This window comes from Amphibalanus amphitrite, unplaced genomic scaffold (genome assembly GCF_019059575.1).
Source record: "Amphibalanus amphitrite isolate SeventyFive unplaced genomic scaffold, NRLGWU_Aamphi_draft 000001F_arrow, whole genome shotgun sequence".
NCBI lineage: Eukaryota > Metazoa > Arthropoda > Thecostraca > Balanomorpha > Balanidae > Amphibalanus > Amphibalanus amphitrite.
In genome coordinates, this window is record NW_024881499.1 from 345,498 (window position 1) to 359,738 (window position 14,241).

Below are 14,241 nucleotides of genomic sequence, written 5' to 3' on the forward strand. Positions count from 1 at the left end.
GTAGACAACACAATGTCGAGCCTTAAACTGTAAGCCCGTATTGTATTGTTTCTTTTATTTGGCTGTCGAACATTATTTATGGTTTGAAATATGATTTTATGTAAAATAATTGATATGAAAAAGCCGTCTTATAAGTTATGACCCCATTTCACCACACGCAAGTGGCAGAAATGACAATGATCAGCTGACGCATTTTTCTTGGCCGAAGTCAGAGCGCGCGGCCCGACGCACCACGCGCATTTGGAAATTCCGACCTCGACGAGCATCAGAAGCCACCTAACAGGCGTGTTCGAAACCGCAGGAGATGATGATGAACGGGTTTATCGAAACTTGATTGGATGAGCATATCGGTAATAGCGATTTCAGTGTGTGCATTTATTGTTCATAGTGGTGTGAAATGTGGTTGGGGTACGACCGACAACCCGTCGGGGCGAATTTCGCACTGGGGTACTCAAAATTTGAAGAATTTAAGACGTTTCCATGAGTTTTGAAGGTATGGATAAGTTCTAAAAATCCGGTTCTCCTTATCTGGGCCATTAACTCCATACGGTCCAAGAAAGCTGGCACACTACCTTTAACGCCAGACCCCTTGAGACCCTAATTTTTCGCGATCATTTTTAAATGCGTGGAAGAATTTTAACCAAGCTCAGGACATGGCCGTTTCAAGACCTGCCGAAACTTTTACAATTTAGATATTTTATCGCCATTTCAATATTTCAGGCACTTCTCATTGACTCGTAATGTTAAATTTCGAGCAAGATTTTCACCCGGTGTGTAGAGGCTATCACCAGTCAGTCTGTGATACGTTATGACGTCACAGCTAAGCCCCGCCTCTGTGGTCTTGGCCTGCGGCGGTTTCGGGCCGGCGCGCGGTCACTCGCGCTGTGGCGGGGAGTGGGGACGGTCGAGCGGTGCCGAGAGCCGGCGGAGTTGTGCGTAACGTCTTGGCTGACAGTGCCCAAAGATGAAGAGCGACATGATGACTGAGGAGCCATAAAAGCTCAATGCGCATTGCTTGTACAATGCTGATATGTTCGCTGATATTTGTTTTATTTTTTATAAGCTGCAAATGACGGGCAGATGGCATATATAACTGACATAAGGTTAGGAAATATTCACCTGTATTTAAAGCCTATGGCGTTGCAGATATGCGATAATGGGATGTCGGATGTCACCAAGTAGCTGCCAATTTGTACATCGCTATACAACCATCGAACAATTCGCAATAATAGTTAATTGCATTCGCTTCACATCATTAGGCTCGCTCTTATTTCAAACAGATATCCTACATCGAAAATCGTATTTGTTAGGAATCGTTAACGTTTGTTCGAAGCACGTGTGAGTAGTAGGTTGAGGAGTGATGGTCCTCTTGGTCCTATATACAAGAGTCAACAAGAGCCTCACATTTACTTGACCGTCTGCTGCAATTGATTAAAGGGACAGTATCACCATTTTGATGAAATTTGACATTGCATAGGCCCCACCTTTCTGGTCCGGAAACTGAAGACCGATCCTCGAAGCTCCACACCGTTATCCCGCTATCGCCGCTCAAAGTACGAAAAGTGTACTACACTTTGAATCGTGCTTCACTATCTTCACTGTTTAAATGTTTGCGCCGTTTTGAATTGACCGCCAGTAATAAAACTTTTACCCTGGTCATTTCATCAAATTTTATAAAGCCAAAACGTTTTTCGCACTTATTCATCACCGTTAAATTCATTAAATAGTCGTAGGCAATTTCCGCTGTTTCCTTCGGATTCTAGCGGCTCAACAAAGGAATTCCTCCAGCTTGAATCACAATCTCCCTCCAATGTATGACGTTTATCACGTGATTGTCACGTGATATTTTCTCCCATTGTCAATTGTCACGTCCAATTGTCACTCCCTCCAATTGTCACGTGATATTTTTATAGGCAATACCTAAGGCTACCTCTCCCTAAGGACAACTCAATCAGAAGAACGACCGCGTAAGCGTAGCGTCAATAATGTATTATCTGCGCCAGTTCTGTAGTAATTTTGCATGCTTCCAAAATGGCGGCCATGCTTGTATAGTGGTGGTTCGCTCATGAAAATGAATCATGAAAATGAAATGTGGTTGCAATATTTTTCACCGAGTTCGGTCCTCAAACTATGTTTTTCTGATTCAGGAAAATAGGAAATGCTAGTAAAAAAAAAATCAGCTCCATACATTGATTTTTTTTTCGATGATACTGTCCCTTTAATGCACGTGAAGCGTCAGCGAAATTCATAGTCCTTTACAGATGGCAGGGGTGTCGTTTGTACAGAGGTCGCTGATGGGCACGGGTCAATGCCGCAGTCGTTGGCGGAGCCTAATGTCATATGACGTATGAAAGCCTCTATCCAGGATGGAAAAACAGTTAACATTACGAGTCAATGACAAGTGCCACAAATATTTAAGTGACAACAAAATGTATTTGAAGAAAAAGTTTCGGCAGGTCTTGAAACAGCTACTTCCTAAATATGGTTGAAATTATTCCACGCATTTAAGAATAATCGCGAAAACTTAGGGTCTCAAGGGGTCTGGCGTTAACAGTAGTTTGAATTTAATGGGATAAATATTTCATTTTTGCATTTATAACATGGTGCCAAAGTCATCCCATGTGGCCAGCATTTTTACTTGGCAAAATTGCCATCTATAGTAAAATTTATCCTAGTAGGGGAAGCGGGGTTAGCACCGCCATGTGGGAAACACCGCCATCCTCTCTATCGGGAAAACTCTGAATTGTAAATGTAAACACCCGCCATTTCGGTGTCCGAACGGAAACGGGACGCCGCGTGAGGTAGGTTTCGCTAAGATTTATTTGATTTTGAGATCGCAATTGCCCATTTTGTGAATTTCAAACCATCGTTGTAATCATTTGGCATGTTTTAGCAGCAAGCAAGTGGTCATTTCAAGTCAAAATGCCTTGATTTTTACGTTAAATTTGAGGGCATGAAGTGCTCTTCGTTGAGAAAGGAATTACAGAAGAATCGCGTCCCGGCTTGTTTTCCCGTCGGGGCGTTGTCGGTCCATGACTGTGTGTGGGGTAACACCGCCATGCTCGGCGGTGCTACCCCAAGGGGTGGCAAAATGGATAAAGCCGCAATGATGATTCACTCAGCTCGGAGAAGAGCTTTAGTTAGGCCGCAAACGTCATCTGTTTTTTAACCTCACGTTTGACTTCACTGGATGTTTCGAAATAAACGTGAATTTGTCATGCTTTGTATGCATATTGTCCGCAACAAACAGTCTGATCTGTGACAAACTAACAACCAACTCTTGTGTGTCTTATATGAGTTTGAGTTACTATTTCAGACAGCAGTAACGCTTCCAAGGGTGGCTGTCACCGTAATGCCGATCTGTGGATAACATCGCCATCAGTGGCGGTGCTACCCACACATTTTTTGGAGGACGCAAAATGCAGGACTTGTTTTCAATGTCTGTAAAGTAGCGAAATTTTATAATGGAGCGCTGGAAACTATGCCAACATGTAGGAAAACACTCCTACTTTCACATGAATGCAAAAGAGCTTCGTTTTTACTACGCATATCAGCTCGGTGAGCAGAAATGCTTAAGGTGGCGGTGCTCCCCCCGCTTCCCCTAAACTGATAGGTAAATGCCAGTTTTTTTATACGCTAACATAGCAGCCTTGTCATGATCAACCATACCAAGCTTCAACATCGCAGCTGGCCTAAGACATGGATAATTAATAAAAAATGAAGACCTCTTAAAATTTGATCATTTCAATGGGTCCAATAAAATGGAGCGCAGCGCAGTTAGGTAGGTACCTACCCCTAGGCCCTCATGCATTATAACTTTGTTTGATCAAAACAAATACCAACCAAATTGTAGCTCAGAACCCCCCAAAAATGACCGTTAGTCCTAAACCAACCTCACTAAGACGTTAGGTATAGCAGGTCCCAATTTTTCCGACTTTTGGTTCATTGACCTGCCAGGAAGGTCAAGCAAGGAGCTCAATCCTTAAAATTGGGTTCGGCTTCCTCACGTCACAGGCAGCACGCTGGTTTTTCTCTGCGAAGCTCCTACTCGATCAGGAGCCGAAACAGGCGGCAAATACGAATACGGGTTTGGGTTGAACCTGTAATACCGACGCCACTACTGTTTAATTCCTCCCCCCCCCCCCCCCCGGACGGCGAGGGTTAGGCGAAGGAAATATTCGTCTTTTGCTAGCGACGGTTAACAATGACACGACGGTTGCAGGTGTTATCAGAGGAAGAAGCGAGGTACCACAGGCATCTGAACAGGTTCGAGACCCGGCTGGCGCTGGACGTGCTGTGGGAGACGATGCTGCTGGTGAGGCGACACGTGGAGTCGGTAAGTCACCCACTGTCGTCCCTACTCCTCAGTAGGTACAGCAATGTGGGTTCGATACTGATGTGTTCAGGTCGTTTACAGTTGAGACATCAATATGTACTATTGGTCTCAAGATAAGGGCCCAGGCGACCAGTAGTTTTGATGCGGTGAATAAATACCCTTACGGTCTCGTCACAGCTCGGGCCGAGTGCACCCCTCCTCCCACCCTGCTCCACCCCCACTCGAGTTATGGCGAGGGTGAGGGTATTCACCGCATTCGAACTACAGGTCACCTGGGCCCTTATCTTGGGACCAATAGTACCTTTAATCCGCACATTTTGTACTTATGTTTGATATCGTGAGGCATACTATATAGAAAGGGGATGAGAAAACTGTCGGCCTTCAGCACTGTGGACTGATCTGGTAGGAGTCCGCCGCCGAGCTGTTGGGACGCTGGCTGGGTACCGCTCCGCGGCTCGCTCCCGCCTGGGCCGGCCGCGACTGACGGGGCTCGGGGACGGGCGGTGTCGGCAGCAGGCGGGTGACGCCGTCCCGGCCGCGGCGCTCCTGGCTGCCAGTCACCGTCTCATCGGCCACTTGGAACGGCTGGGAGTTCCACTCCATTGTCAGGTGGGCCGTGGGATGCCACGAATGGATGAATGGTGTGCGTATACATCATGTGCTCTTGTCCTGAGCTGGGGCGGGCTGCAGCAGCTTGGCATATGATAACTCCTTCATACTTATCAACATGTTACTTTATTAAAAGCGTATTTAATGATCCAGGAGGTTTGCTCAATAATGTTGCAATGTACAGTTGCGAGTTGCGACATTAGTTGATATAATTGTAGTCGATATTACCGTTGTCAACATCAGGGCTGCGGAGTCTATGGATTTTCGGAGACTCCGACTCCGGCTTCCACCGAAAACCAACAACTCCGAGTCCGCAGTCCTGGTTTATATGAGCATGTGTACCGGCCATAGAATATGTGTATAGTCTCTCAGTCTCTTGAAAGTATCGCGTCCCGAAATTATCGCTATCGCTCCGTGGTTTGAGAGCCCGTGGCTTTTGGGGGTTGACCGCCTGGCCGGCCCGTACCGTTTTCACGGTTTCACGAGCCGGCCAGGCGGCCAACGCTCAAAGTCACGGCTTTCAAAGCAGGAAGCGATAGCGATACTTTCTCGAGAGCCACGGGATACTGATGCTGGCGCGGTATGGCAGGCGGCCGAGCCGGCGGCCGACGGTCGTCTGTCGGCCGTGGTGGACGCCGCCGCAGAGTTCCGCCGCGCCGTGCGCAGCTACGCGCTGCAGGACAGGAAGCAGCGCGCCGAGCTGATGACCGCCTGCGACGCCGTGCGCGACCAGCTGCTCAAGGCCGGCATCAAACTGCAGGTACGCGCACAGCAATAGTTCAGCACTGATGGGCCGCCCGCAGAGAGCCCTAGATCCCACACTAGCACTCTAACACGAGTGTTGTGTAGTGACGTCATATACAGAAAATTGGAAAACCGATACCAAACCAGACACCAACTGAAACTCTAAGAAAATACCAAAACCGAACCGATTTTGGAAAATGAAATATATTAACCCGCGCCCCGCTGGGGGTCCTGGATTTCCACGCCCTGCTGCGGGTGTCTGAATGCCCCCCCCCCTCCCCCTTCTAACGCGGCTCCTGGGCTACGTAGCGATACGGGGAAGGCGGCATTCGAAAGAGTTTAAAAAATAATGACGAAATTACTTCGGTCACTTTTTAGTCAGGTCATAAGTCAGGTCACCAGAGGTCATTGAAGGCAAAATTTAACCGATTTTCAGGTCGAATGTGGACAATTTGCAACAAGCCAACACATAACTCGGTAACTAATAGAGCTAGAGCACCACGGAAAAGCGCATTTGATAGCACTGTCAACGTTCTTTCTGAGTATTTGTCTCAGATTTGACCTGAGGCCTGTTTCACTAAAAACTTGCGATTACAAGTGTTTGAACTTTACAATTCATAAGTATTTTTGCAAACTATGTAAAATCGGGTTTCACTAAACTTCATCACCAGCGGCACCTCCGATAAAAAGAGTTGGTAAATAAACTTGTAAACAATAAAATTGTTTTTAATCAAGAACTTTAACATGTTACAGATATTGCTTCTTTTTATCAAACTTTGTCTAGTTTTCATGTCAGAAATTGCAGGAATAAATTAAAAATAATGTTGCTGTTTCTGAGTGGTATAAATGATAGTTCACAATATCTTATTATTGAAAGAAAATAACACGTAAAACATTTGACAGCAGAAGACTGTTGAGTGCAATTATGGCGCGCGAATGACAAAACATGACGATATTTATTTATTGCTCGTAGCTGGTTCGTAGGGAATGTGCTAAGTGAAAAAGAGCATATAATGACTCAGCATATCATATTTGTTTTAAATAATTGATTGCTTTGCATCATTGCACAAAAAGTATCAAAATTCCGAACGTCAGGACCACTGGAATTTCAGGTTTGTAATTACGATGTTTTCTTTCAAGTTTCTGGTCTTCGTGAAACAGAAAGTTTGCGATTCCCGTGTTTTCTAGCAAACTTTTTCTTGTAAAAAAGTTTGCAAATTTTAAACTCAAAATTCATGCCCGAAGGTTTCGTGAAATCCAAATTTCAAATGTTGGTAATTATTTCTTTTAAACTCAAGTTTTTTCTTTGTAATTACACACTTTATTTGTTAGTGAAACAGGCCTCTGACGTCAACGGCTTTGCCTGCAGGGGGCAAGAACTTCTAAAATAGACGATGTTTTCGGAGTTTCTCTGTAATAACTTTTGATTCAAATCTTGCACGAGCTTTTTTTACCGGCATCATGTTCCTCTCGTCAAGCCGCATCGAATGAAGCATAATTTGACCTTAGGAGATCAACTAAAAATTTGACTTCAGGTCGAGGTCATGACCTGACCTGAAAGGGTCAAGTCGCATATCAGTCGATCAGTATCGTCAAGCTGAACACATCTGAGGCGTTTTCATCGCCCTACCAGCCTCTATTAAAAGTTATTCGCGAAAACTGTTAGATACCATTCGTGACTTGAGATGACCTCAGGGACATTAACAGGGGTCACGGCCTTACGGCCAGGTGCCATTTTCATGTTCAGTGTGTCTTAGCTACTTGTAGGGGAGAGTGGGGCACATTCGTGCAAAAAATGGATAAATCCATATATCTGTTCTTTGGTTAGTGCAACGGCAAATTTGATGATTGTGGTATGGAAAGGAACTATTGCAGATATTTTTCCTCGTTAAAGTTATCCTCTAAAATTATTGCCTCTATTAGAAAGAATGACTTTTAATAACTCTGAACGTTTGCACGAACCTGCCCCAGGTATGGGGCACATTCGTCCGAGGGGTGGGACACTTCCGTGCGCCCTGCAAAGTTCGAACAATTACCGGGCATTACCAGAAATTTACCAAAAGAAATTGGCAGGGGCCATTTCACTTGATTCCTTTTGACAAGAATGCATTGCACAACATATGTAGAAACAATGGGCTGGCGCCTGGCCAACAAGAATGTGCCAACTGCCGGCCTCCGTGACCTCGCCAAGGTCGCGTGAATTACTTGTCACGACGTCGAAAGCAGACGAGACTGAGTCAGGCGAGCGTCATTAGTGAAACCTACTTCAGATAAAGTCACAAATCGCAAAAAGTAAAAATATGCACGAATGTGCCCCTAGGCAGTGCGTAGACGAACCTGCCCCACAACGTTATTTGTAATATATTTCAAAATTTCTTGTTGAAAAAAATGACACTTTTTCAACAAACAAGTTTCCAGCAGTTCCGTGAATAGAGTATGCTTCTTCGCCCCCAATTTTGAAAAGCTGAACCACATTTCCGAGTCAGGATCACGAAAATGGATGGTACGAGAAAAGTTTGGAAAGCTCACGAATATTACAAATTTGCGTTTTTATCAAGCATGACACCAGGTACAGTGCTGTCTTCTACAGTGAACGAAGGGCGGCAATGATAGACATATTTCCATAAGTTACCTTGAGCTCGTGCAGTCACTCGTGTCCCCATAAACTGCCGAAGACCAATGTGCCCCCATGCACGAATGTGCCCCACTCTCCCTATTTCAGTGTTTGAGAGCGGTTAGAATGACGTTCGTCCTAAAGAGGCGCCTTTCAATTTTCTCCCTTTGACTTACCGAGTGAGGTCGCAAAATTGACGTGACCTTATGTCACCAGTAGCAAAATTCTGAGATACACATTTTGTATATACTGTAGCTCATACCAATCGCTGAAAGTTTCAAATCGATTGGTCACTCAGTGTAGCCATGACAGACACTGAAACTTTTTATGAGGTGAGATCACTTTAAGCGACCTGGTGACCTGAACTTGAGCGACCTTGGTCTGAAGTTTTTACAAGATGACGTGCTGAAAAGATGTATGATTAAGTGTGTCAAAAACTAGATATCCGCGAAAAACCACAGGGGGAGGGGGAAGGTGTTCAAACACCCCCAACAGGGCGCGGGTTACATAAATGGCGTCTAATTCAACCTGTTGAACCGATCCGGTAAGAGTAGTTACTAGATACAAGTGGTGCTGGGTTTTTAGGGTTTATCCGAGCGTCATCCGACCCGCACAGTACCGCTCTGCCGTGCAAAAAAAAAGATTACCTTAGGTGAGAGGTCATTACGTCATGCCAGAGGTCACCTGAACGCAGTAGTAGTGTTTGCGTTTGCACGGCAGCGCTGGCCTTTGATTTCCGGTCCAGCCCGGCGGTCCCTGTCACCGCTCCGGACACCCGTCCCATCTCCCAGCCTCAATCTCCGCGGCAGGCCGGCCGCTGTGGTCCCGACTAGCTGGTCCGGGGTCCCAGCCCCCCCCCCCCGCTGTTCCGATCGGCCGGTCACTGGTCCCGACCAGCCGGTCCGGGGTCCCAGCCCGCCGGTCACTGTCCCGACTAGCTGGTCCGGGGTCCCAGCCCCCCTCCTGTTCCGACCTGCCGGTCACTGGTCCTGACCAGCCGGTCCGGGGCCCCAGCCCCCCCCCCCCCCCCCTCAGTTCCGACCTGCCGGTCACTGGTCCTGACCAGCCGGTCCGGGGCCCCAGCCCCCCTCCTCCTGTTCCGACCTGCCGGTCACTGGTCCTGACCAGCCGGTCCGGGGTCCCCAAGCGACGGGCGCTGGGCTGGAGCTGATGACTCGCACGGAATCCACCAAGCCCACCGGAGCCGGTAGTGTCCATGGATTTGGTTGGTTATCCGCTGTCTCAGTGGATTTAACTGGCACTGCTCGGTATCTCAGCGTGCTCAGTTAGCACGCTGAGGTAACTTAGGCATAAATATGTGCATAAATAATGTCTCGGCATAAATATGTGCAAAACATACACCTTTTCTGTCTGGTGACAAAGCAACCGGCTTAGTAACTTCCGTTACGTTTTATGCAGGGGTACAGAGGAAAATAAACGAAAGTCCGGTTGGTAAGAACGGAGAGAATAAGGACAAAGTTACAATGCTGAGGAGCGGTGCTCCGTTTGCCGACTCTGTCCTTATCTGCCGCGGGATTTCTGGGTGCACGCATCAAACACCCTCACATCTATTGCTGAACAATGCAAAACCTGAGAACAGACCAGAGGTCTGCTTCACTTCTCAGGCCATGCAGATCTAACATTTCAGTGCTAAGCGCCGTATTTTACATCGTCGATTATGTGTATAGCGTTGTGTTCTGCAACATAACTGAAATTTTCTACCTTTTCACAGGATAAGAAGAACCAGGTGTCGTGGCTGTGGGCGCAAAACAAGTGATTATGTAAAGGACAACTGTATTGAGTAATGTGTCTCTTGGCTTCATGCTTTCATTGTTTTAAATAAACAGATAAAGTGGCACATAAAAAAGGATGTTCTTTGTACAGTGCGCATTTCGTACTCGTCGTCCCTGGAATGAGACATTGTACTAGGACATGGACGCTCGACGGCACTGGGCTTCAACAAACGTGACAGTGGACAGTGGACACTCCGCGGCGAAGGGCGACAACTCGACAGTGTAAGTAGCACGCGTCCTGCCAGAGCACCACGAAAGACAAATTACTGGGCGAGGCAGTGAGCAGCTTCGGCGTCACGGCACTTCAATACATCAACTACATGGTCCATTAGCGTCACTTAAAATGCTCAAGAAACAGTTTTGGCATCCTTACTCTCAAGTCGTTCATACATAAATCCATGGGCAGAACAGTTATCGCACCGGTCTCATAATTACAAAGAATATCAGCGAGCCCTTCGCTTCACATACCGATCGCACTGTTGCAGTGAACTCGGGGGACGGGGGCCCGGGGCCCTAGCTGCACCCGGCTGGCCGCCCGCTGGCCGTCGCAGCGCCCAGTGTCTGGATGCGCCTGTCGTTCACACGGGCGCGGTCCTTACTCAGCGCAGAGAAGAAGCAGATGTTGTTCACAGACAGGTCCACGGAGCAGGGTCGCACAACAGAGAGCTGCTCCTGGCGCCGGGAAGACGGCACCAAGCGACGCTGCAATGGAACCTCAGCTGGTTAACTGCTCAAAAAGTCCCTAGAGTAATGGTTAATTTGCCGCCAAAATGTTAAGTCGCTAAGTTGCGAAATACTAACGTGTATTTTTATAAAGTGTTGGGGGGGGGGGGGCACAATATGCCCAGAAAAAATATACGTGTAACTGAAAATGTCCAGTACACTAGAAAAGTTCTTAGCGTTGCACATCGATTAATGTCATTACACTATGCAACAGTCATTTTGTTCCTGAGTAACGACCGATTTTTTTTGGACTCATTGGGTCCCATTATAACCGAAATGGGCATTTGTTTTGATCTGAAAATGCTTTTCCGGTTTTCAGAGACGATTTTCGATTTTTGGCCCCGACATTCGGTTTTTGGCCCACTGTGTCCGGTGTAATTGAGTAATCGACTCGCGGTAACTTTCATCGCCCTTCCTATGCCACAAGCTTTCGAATGATATCCGGTTTTGCATATTTGCGTGTAAAAATATCGTCATAAATCTATGTTAAAGTAAGAAAATATTGAAATTTTGTAAAAATTTGACATTTTTTTCGATTTCATATCAAAATAGAGAAAAAACTAAAGGCCCTATCCAAATTCTGAGCCCAGTTCCTTGAAGAGCATTCAATTTCCGTTCGGAAGGTACTATTTTAGTGCATTTTATCGGTTTACTGTGGCGTCCAGATTGAGTCACTTGAAAAACGGGCCCCCAACAGATCAAGATTCTGAGCGACAGGACTGCTCAAAAGTAAGTTCCTGCGTGTGACCCGAGGTCACAAGGGGTCAACAAAATGACCTCAGTTGACCCCTCGTTGATCCTATGGCGTTAACATACGTTATCAGGTTAATGCTATGTGATATGACTTAGGATATGTGTTTAGGTTAACTCAATCTGGACGCCACAGGAATCCGATAAAATGCACTAAAAAGGTACCTTCCGAACGGAAATTGAATGCTCTTTAAGGAACTGGGCTCAGAATTTGGATGGGGCCTTTAGTTTTTCCTCTATTTTGAAATGAAATCGAAAAAATGTCAAATTTTTACAAAATTTCAACATTTTCTTACTTTAACATAGATTTATGACGTTATTTTTGCACGCAAATATGCAAAACCGATATCATTCGAAAGCTTGTGGCATAGGAAAGGCGATGAAAGTTACCGCGAGTCGATTACTCAATTACATCGGACACGGTGGGCCAAAAACCGAATTTCGGGGCCAAAAATCGAAAATCGTCTCTGAAAACCGGAAAAGCATTTTCAGATCAAAACTAATGCCCATTTCGGTTATAATAGGAACCAATGAATAAGAAAAATTCGGTCGCTTTCCAGGAACAGAAATTTTTCATTTTTTGTTGCATAGTGTTATTAGACTTTTTCCGCCACCCAGTGAATATGGCAAATTCAGAAAATACTGCACGAGTTTCTCAATGACCCTTTTGAAATATTGTTTCATTATTCAATGATTCACAACTGGGCGGATCAAACTTTTTTCAGTCGGGTTAAAAAAAGTTCCGTCCCGTTCGCCTTCTGTGTCAAACTGAAGCTATCGCTGGTATTTTCCCAACACGTATCATAACGAAATGTTTCTTCAGGTCACGCATTTATACCGAGCACGTTTAATTTGTCTGCGACTCCGGCACGCTTCACTTACTTTGAGTGTCTTGACGTTGAAGTCGGGAGTGTTGCGGTCCACGACACTGTAAATCACCTCCTCGGCAATCCACTCGTCGTAGCGGTGCGCCCAGCCGAGGTAGTGTATGTGGAACCGGGCGTAATACAGCTGCCGGTCCACCTTCAACACCTAAAAAAAAAAACAAAAAAAAACACACATGACATTGCAACACTTTTCAACCTCGCCGCACTACCTAGTAAAAGTTGTGCACCCCGACCTATAATCGTTACCTGTGCTACGCAGCTTGCGCTCACCCGTTTCCTCTCACAAGGTCGCCATGTATGCCGTAAGCAGAGTGCAGACTAGCGCAGCACTGTCCTAACGTTCGCCCTGCTCAGTGCTCACGGTTCGTCGGAAAGTCACTTCATCCACTACAGAAACGAAATATACCATTCGAAAGCTGACGGTGAGCTGATTATTAAAGTGTATTTTTTATCAAAATCGTTCGATGGCCTTTTTCAAAAATTGTGTTTTTGAAAAAAAAACGTATTAACTTTTTATTCAACGAGCTGTCATTCTTGAAATCATACGCATATTTTTTCGTTTTCCAGTGAAAAATGGATGGCAGAAGAACACTATGTAGCGAAATAAAAATATTCTCAAATATTAATATGCGTCTCTCACAGCCGGCAACAAGACGCAATCACACAACTGAGCGTCACGATGGATCAAGGTCAGCCACAAAGAAGCGTGAAATGACCCGTATCGACTCGCAGATCCGGCGCTAGGCCCGTCTGACCGTCCACGGGAGAAACGTTCAGAGTCTCCTGCTAAATAAGTGTCATATTTGTTTGTTAAACGATCCATATCGCTATCAAAGTTAATCAAGATACCTGCGAAGAAAGCTCATTGTTCTCCTAGATTTACAACATGCTTTGACTTACATTTTCTTATACAGGTTTTGCTCCGTCCCGCTGCGCTCAATGCCTAGTCTGTTTCAACCTTAACACGCGCACTGCAGGGGGGGGTTGTTTTCAACCCCCCCCCCCTGTGGTTTTTCGCAATTCGCGAGAAAACGGCGGCGCGTAGCGCCGCCAAATTTTGCATACCTGTTCTCCCAACTTTTGCACACCTTGAGTAAAAATTTTGACCCCAGGTGACCTATGGTCAGGTCACCAGGTCAGGTCAAGTGACCCTACCTCGAAACGTAAATTTCGAAGTTTGCAATCCCACCAAGCCCACAGTTGTTGAGATATGATCTTGAAACCCACAGGAAATAGTAAAGTCATCACGAGCTACAACTTGTATATCTCGGAATTTTTATATCGATGACCTAAGGTCAGGTCATTTTTGCGACCGGCCCATTATAAGTCAATGGGAGAAATTTCAACTTACTCTGAATGCCATCCTATGACTTCAATACGCTCAGGATCATAGTATTACAGGTCCCTGTTGGTGATTTCACCGAAACATATCACTTATGACCTTTGGAAGGTGATCTCCAGGTCATCTTAGGTCACCTGAGGTCACCAGCGGTTTTTCTTCAATAACTTGAGATTGAATAGAGATAGAGACTCTGTTCGACGTTTATCGTGTTTTTCTCGTCAATGCGGATCGAATGATATGCAACATGACCTATTTCGGTCAGGTCATGACCTTGACCTGAGGTCAATTTTTCAACTTGACCTTTCGAGGTCATATCATATATCATTCGATGCGCCTTGACGAGCTAAGAACGATGGCGTTCGAATCGATCCTCTGTCTTGTGTACAAGACAAGTTATTCAAGAAAAACTACCGCGAAATTCCTGTTGTGAAAATCGTAACATT

General features: G+C 45.8%; 2 protein-coding genes across 9 annotated transcripts in view; one reads left to right on the forward strand and one right to left on the reverse strand.

Moving 5' to 3' along the window:
* The window catches only part of LOC122381140, a 50,706-nt gene extending 40,536 nt beyond the window's left edge, over nucleotides 1-10,170 (forward strand). For 5 of the 8 annotated variants that reach the window (XM_043365612.1, XM_043365523.1, XM_043365358.1 and 2 more), the window contains 4 exons: nucleotides 4,223-4,336; nucleotides 4,853-4,945; nucleotides 5,535-5,705; nucleotides 10,036-10,170. In XM_043365612.1, coding sequence (XP_043221547.1) covers nucleotides 4,223-4,336; nucleotides 4,853-4,945; nucleotides 5,535-5,705; nucleotides 10,036-10,080 — 423 coding nt within the window. In that variant the 3' untranslated portion in view covers nucleotides 10,081-10,170. Of the gene's footprint in view, nucleotides 1-4,222; nucleotides 4,337-4,849; nucleotides 4,946-5,534; nucleotides 5,706-10,035 lie in introns of all 8 variants that reach the window. The other 3 variants (XM_043365276.1, XM_043365442.1, XM_043365113.1) reach the window with 1 other exon arrangement.
* The window catches only part of LOC122381087, a 43,369-nt gene continuing 39,208 nt past the window's right edge, over nucleotides 10,081-14,241 (reverse strand). Inside the window, exons 9-10 of the mRNA XM_043364900.1 lie at nucleotides 12,452-12,601; nucleotides 10,081-10,798 (exon numbers count right to left, since the gene is read on the reverse strand). Coding sequence (XP_043220835.1) covers nucleotides 10,610-10,798; nucleotides 12,452-12,601 — 339 coding nt within the window. The 3' untranslated portion in view covers nucleotides 10,081-10,609. The remainder of the gene's footprint in view (nucleotides 10,799-12,451; nucleotides 12,602-14,241) is intronic.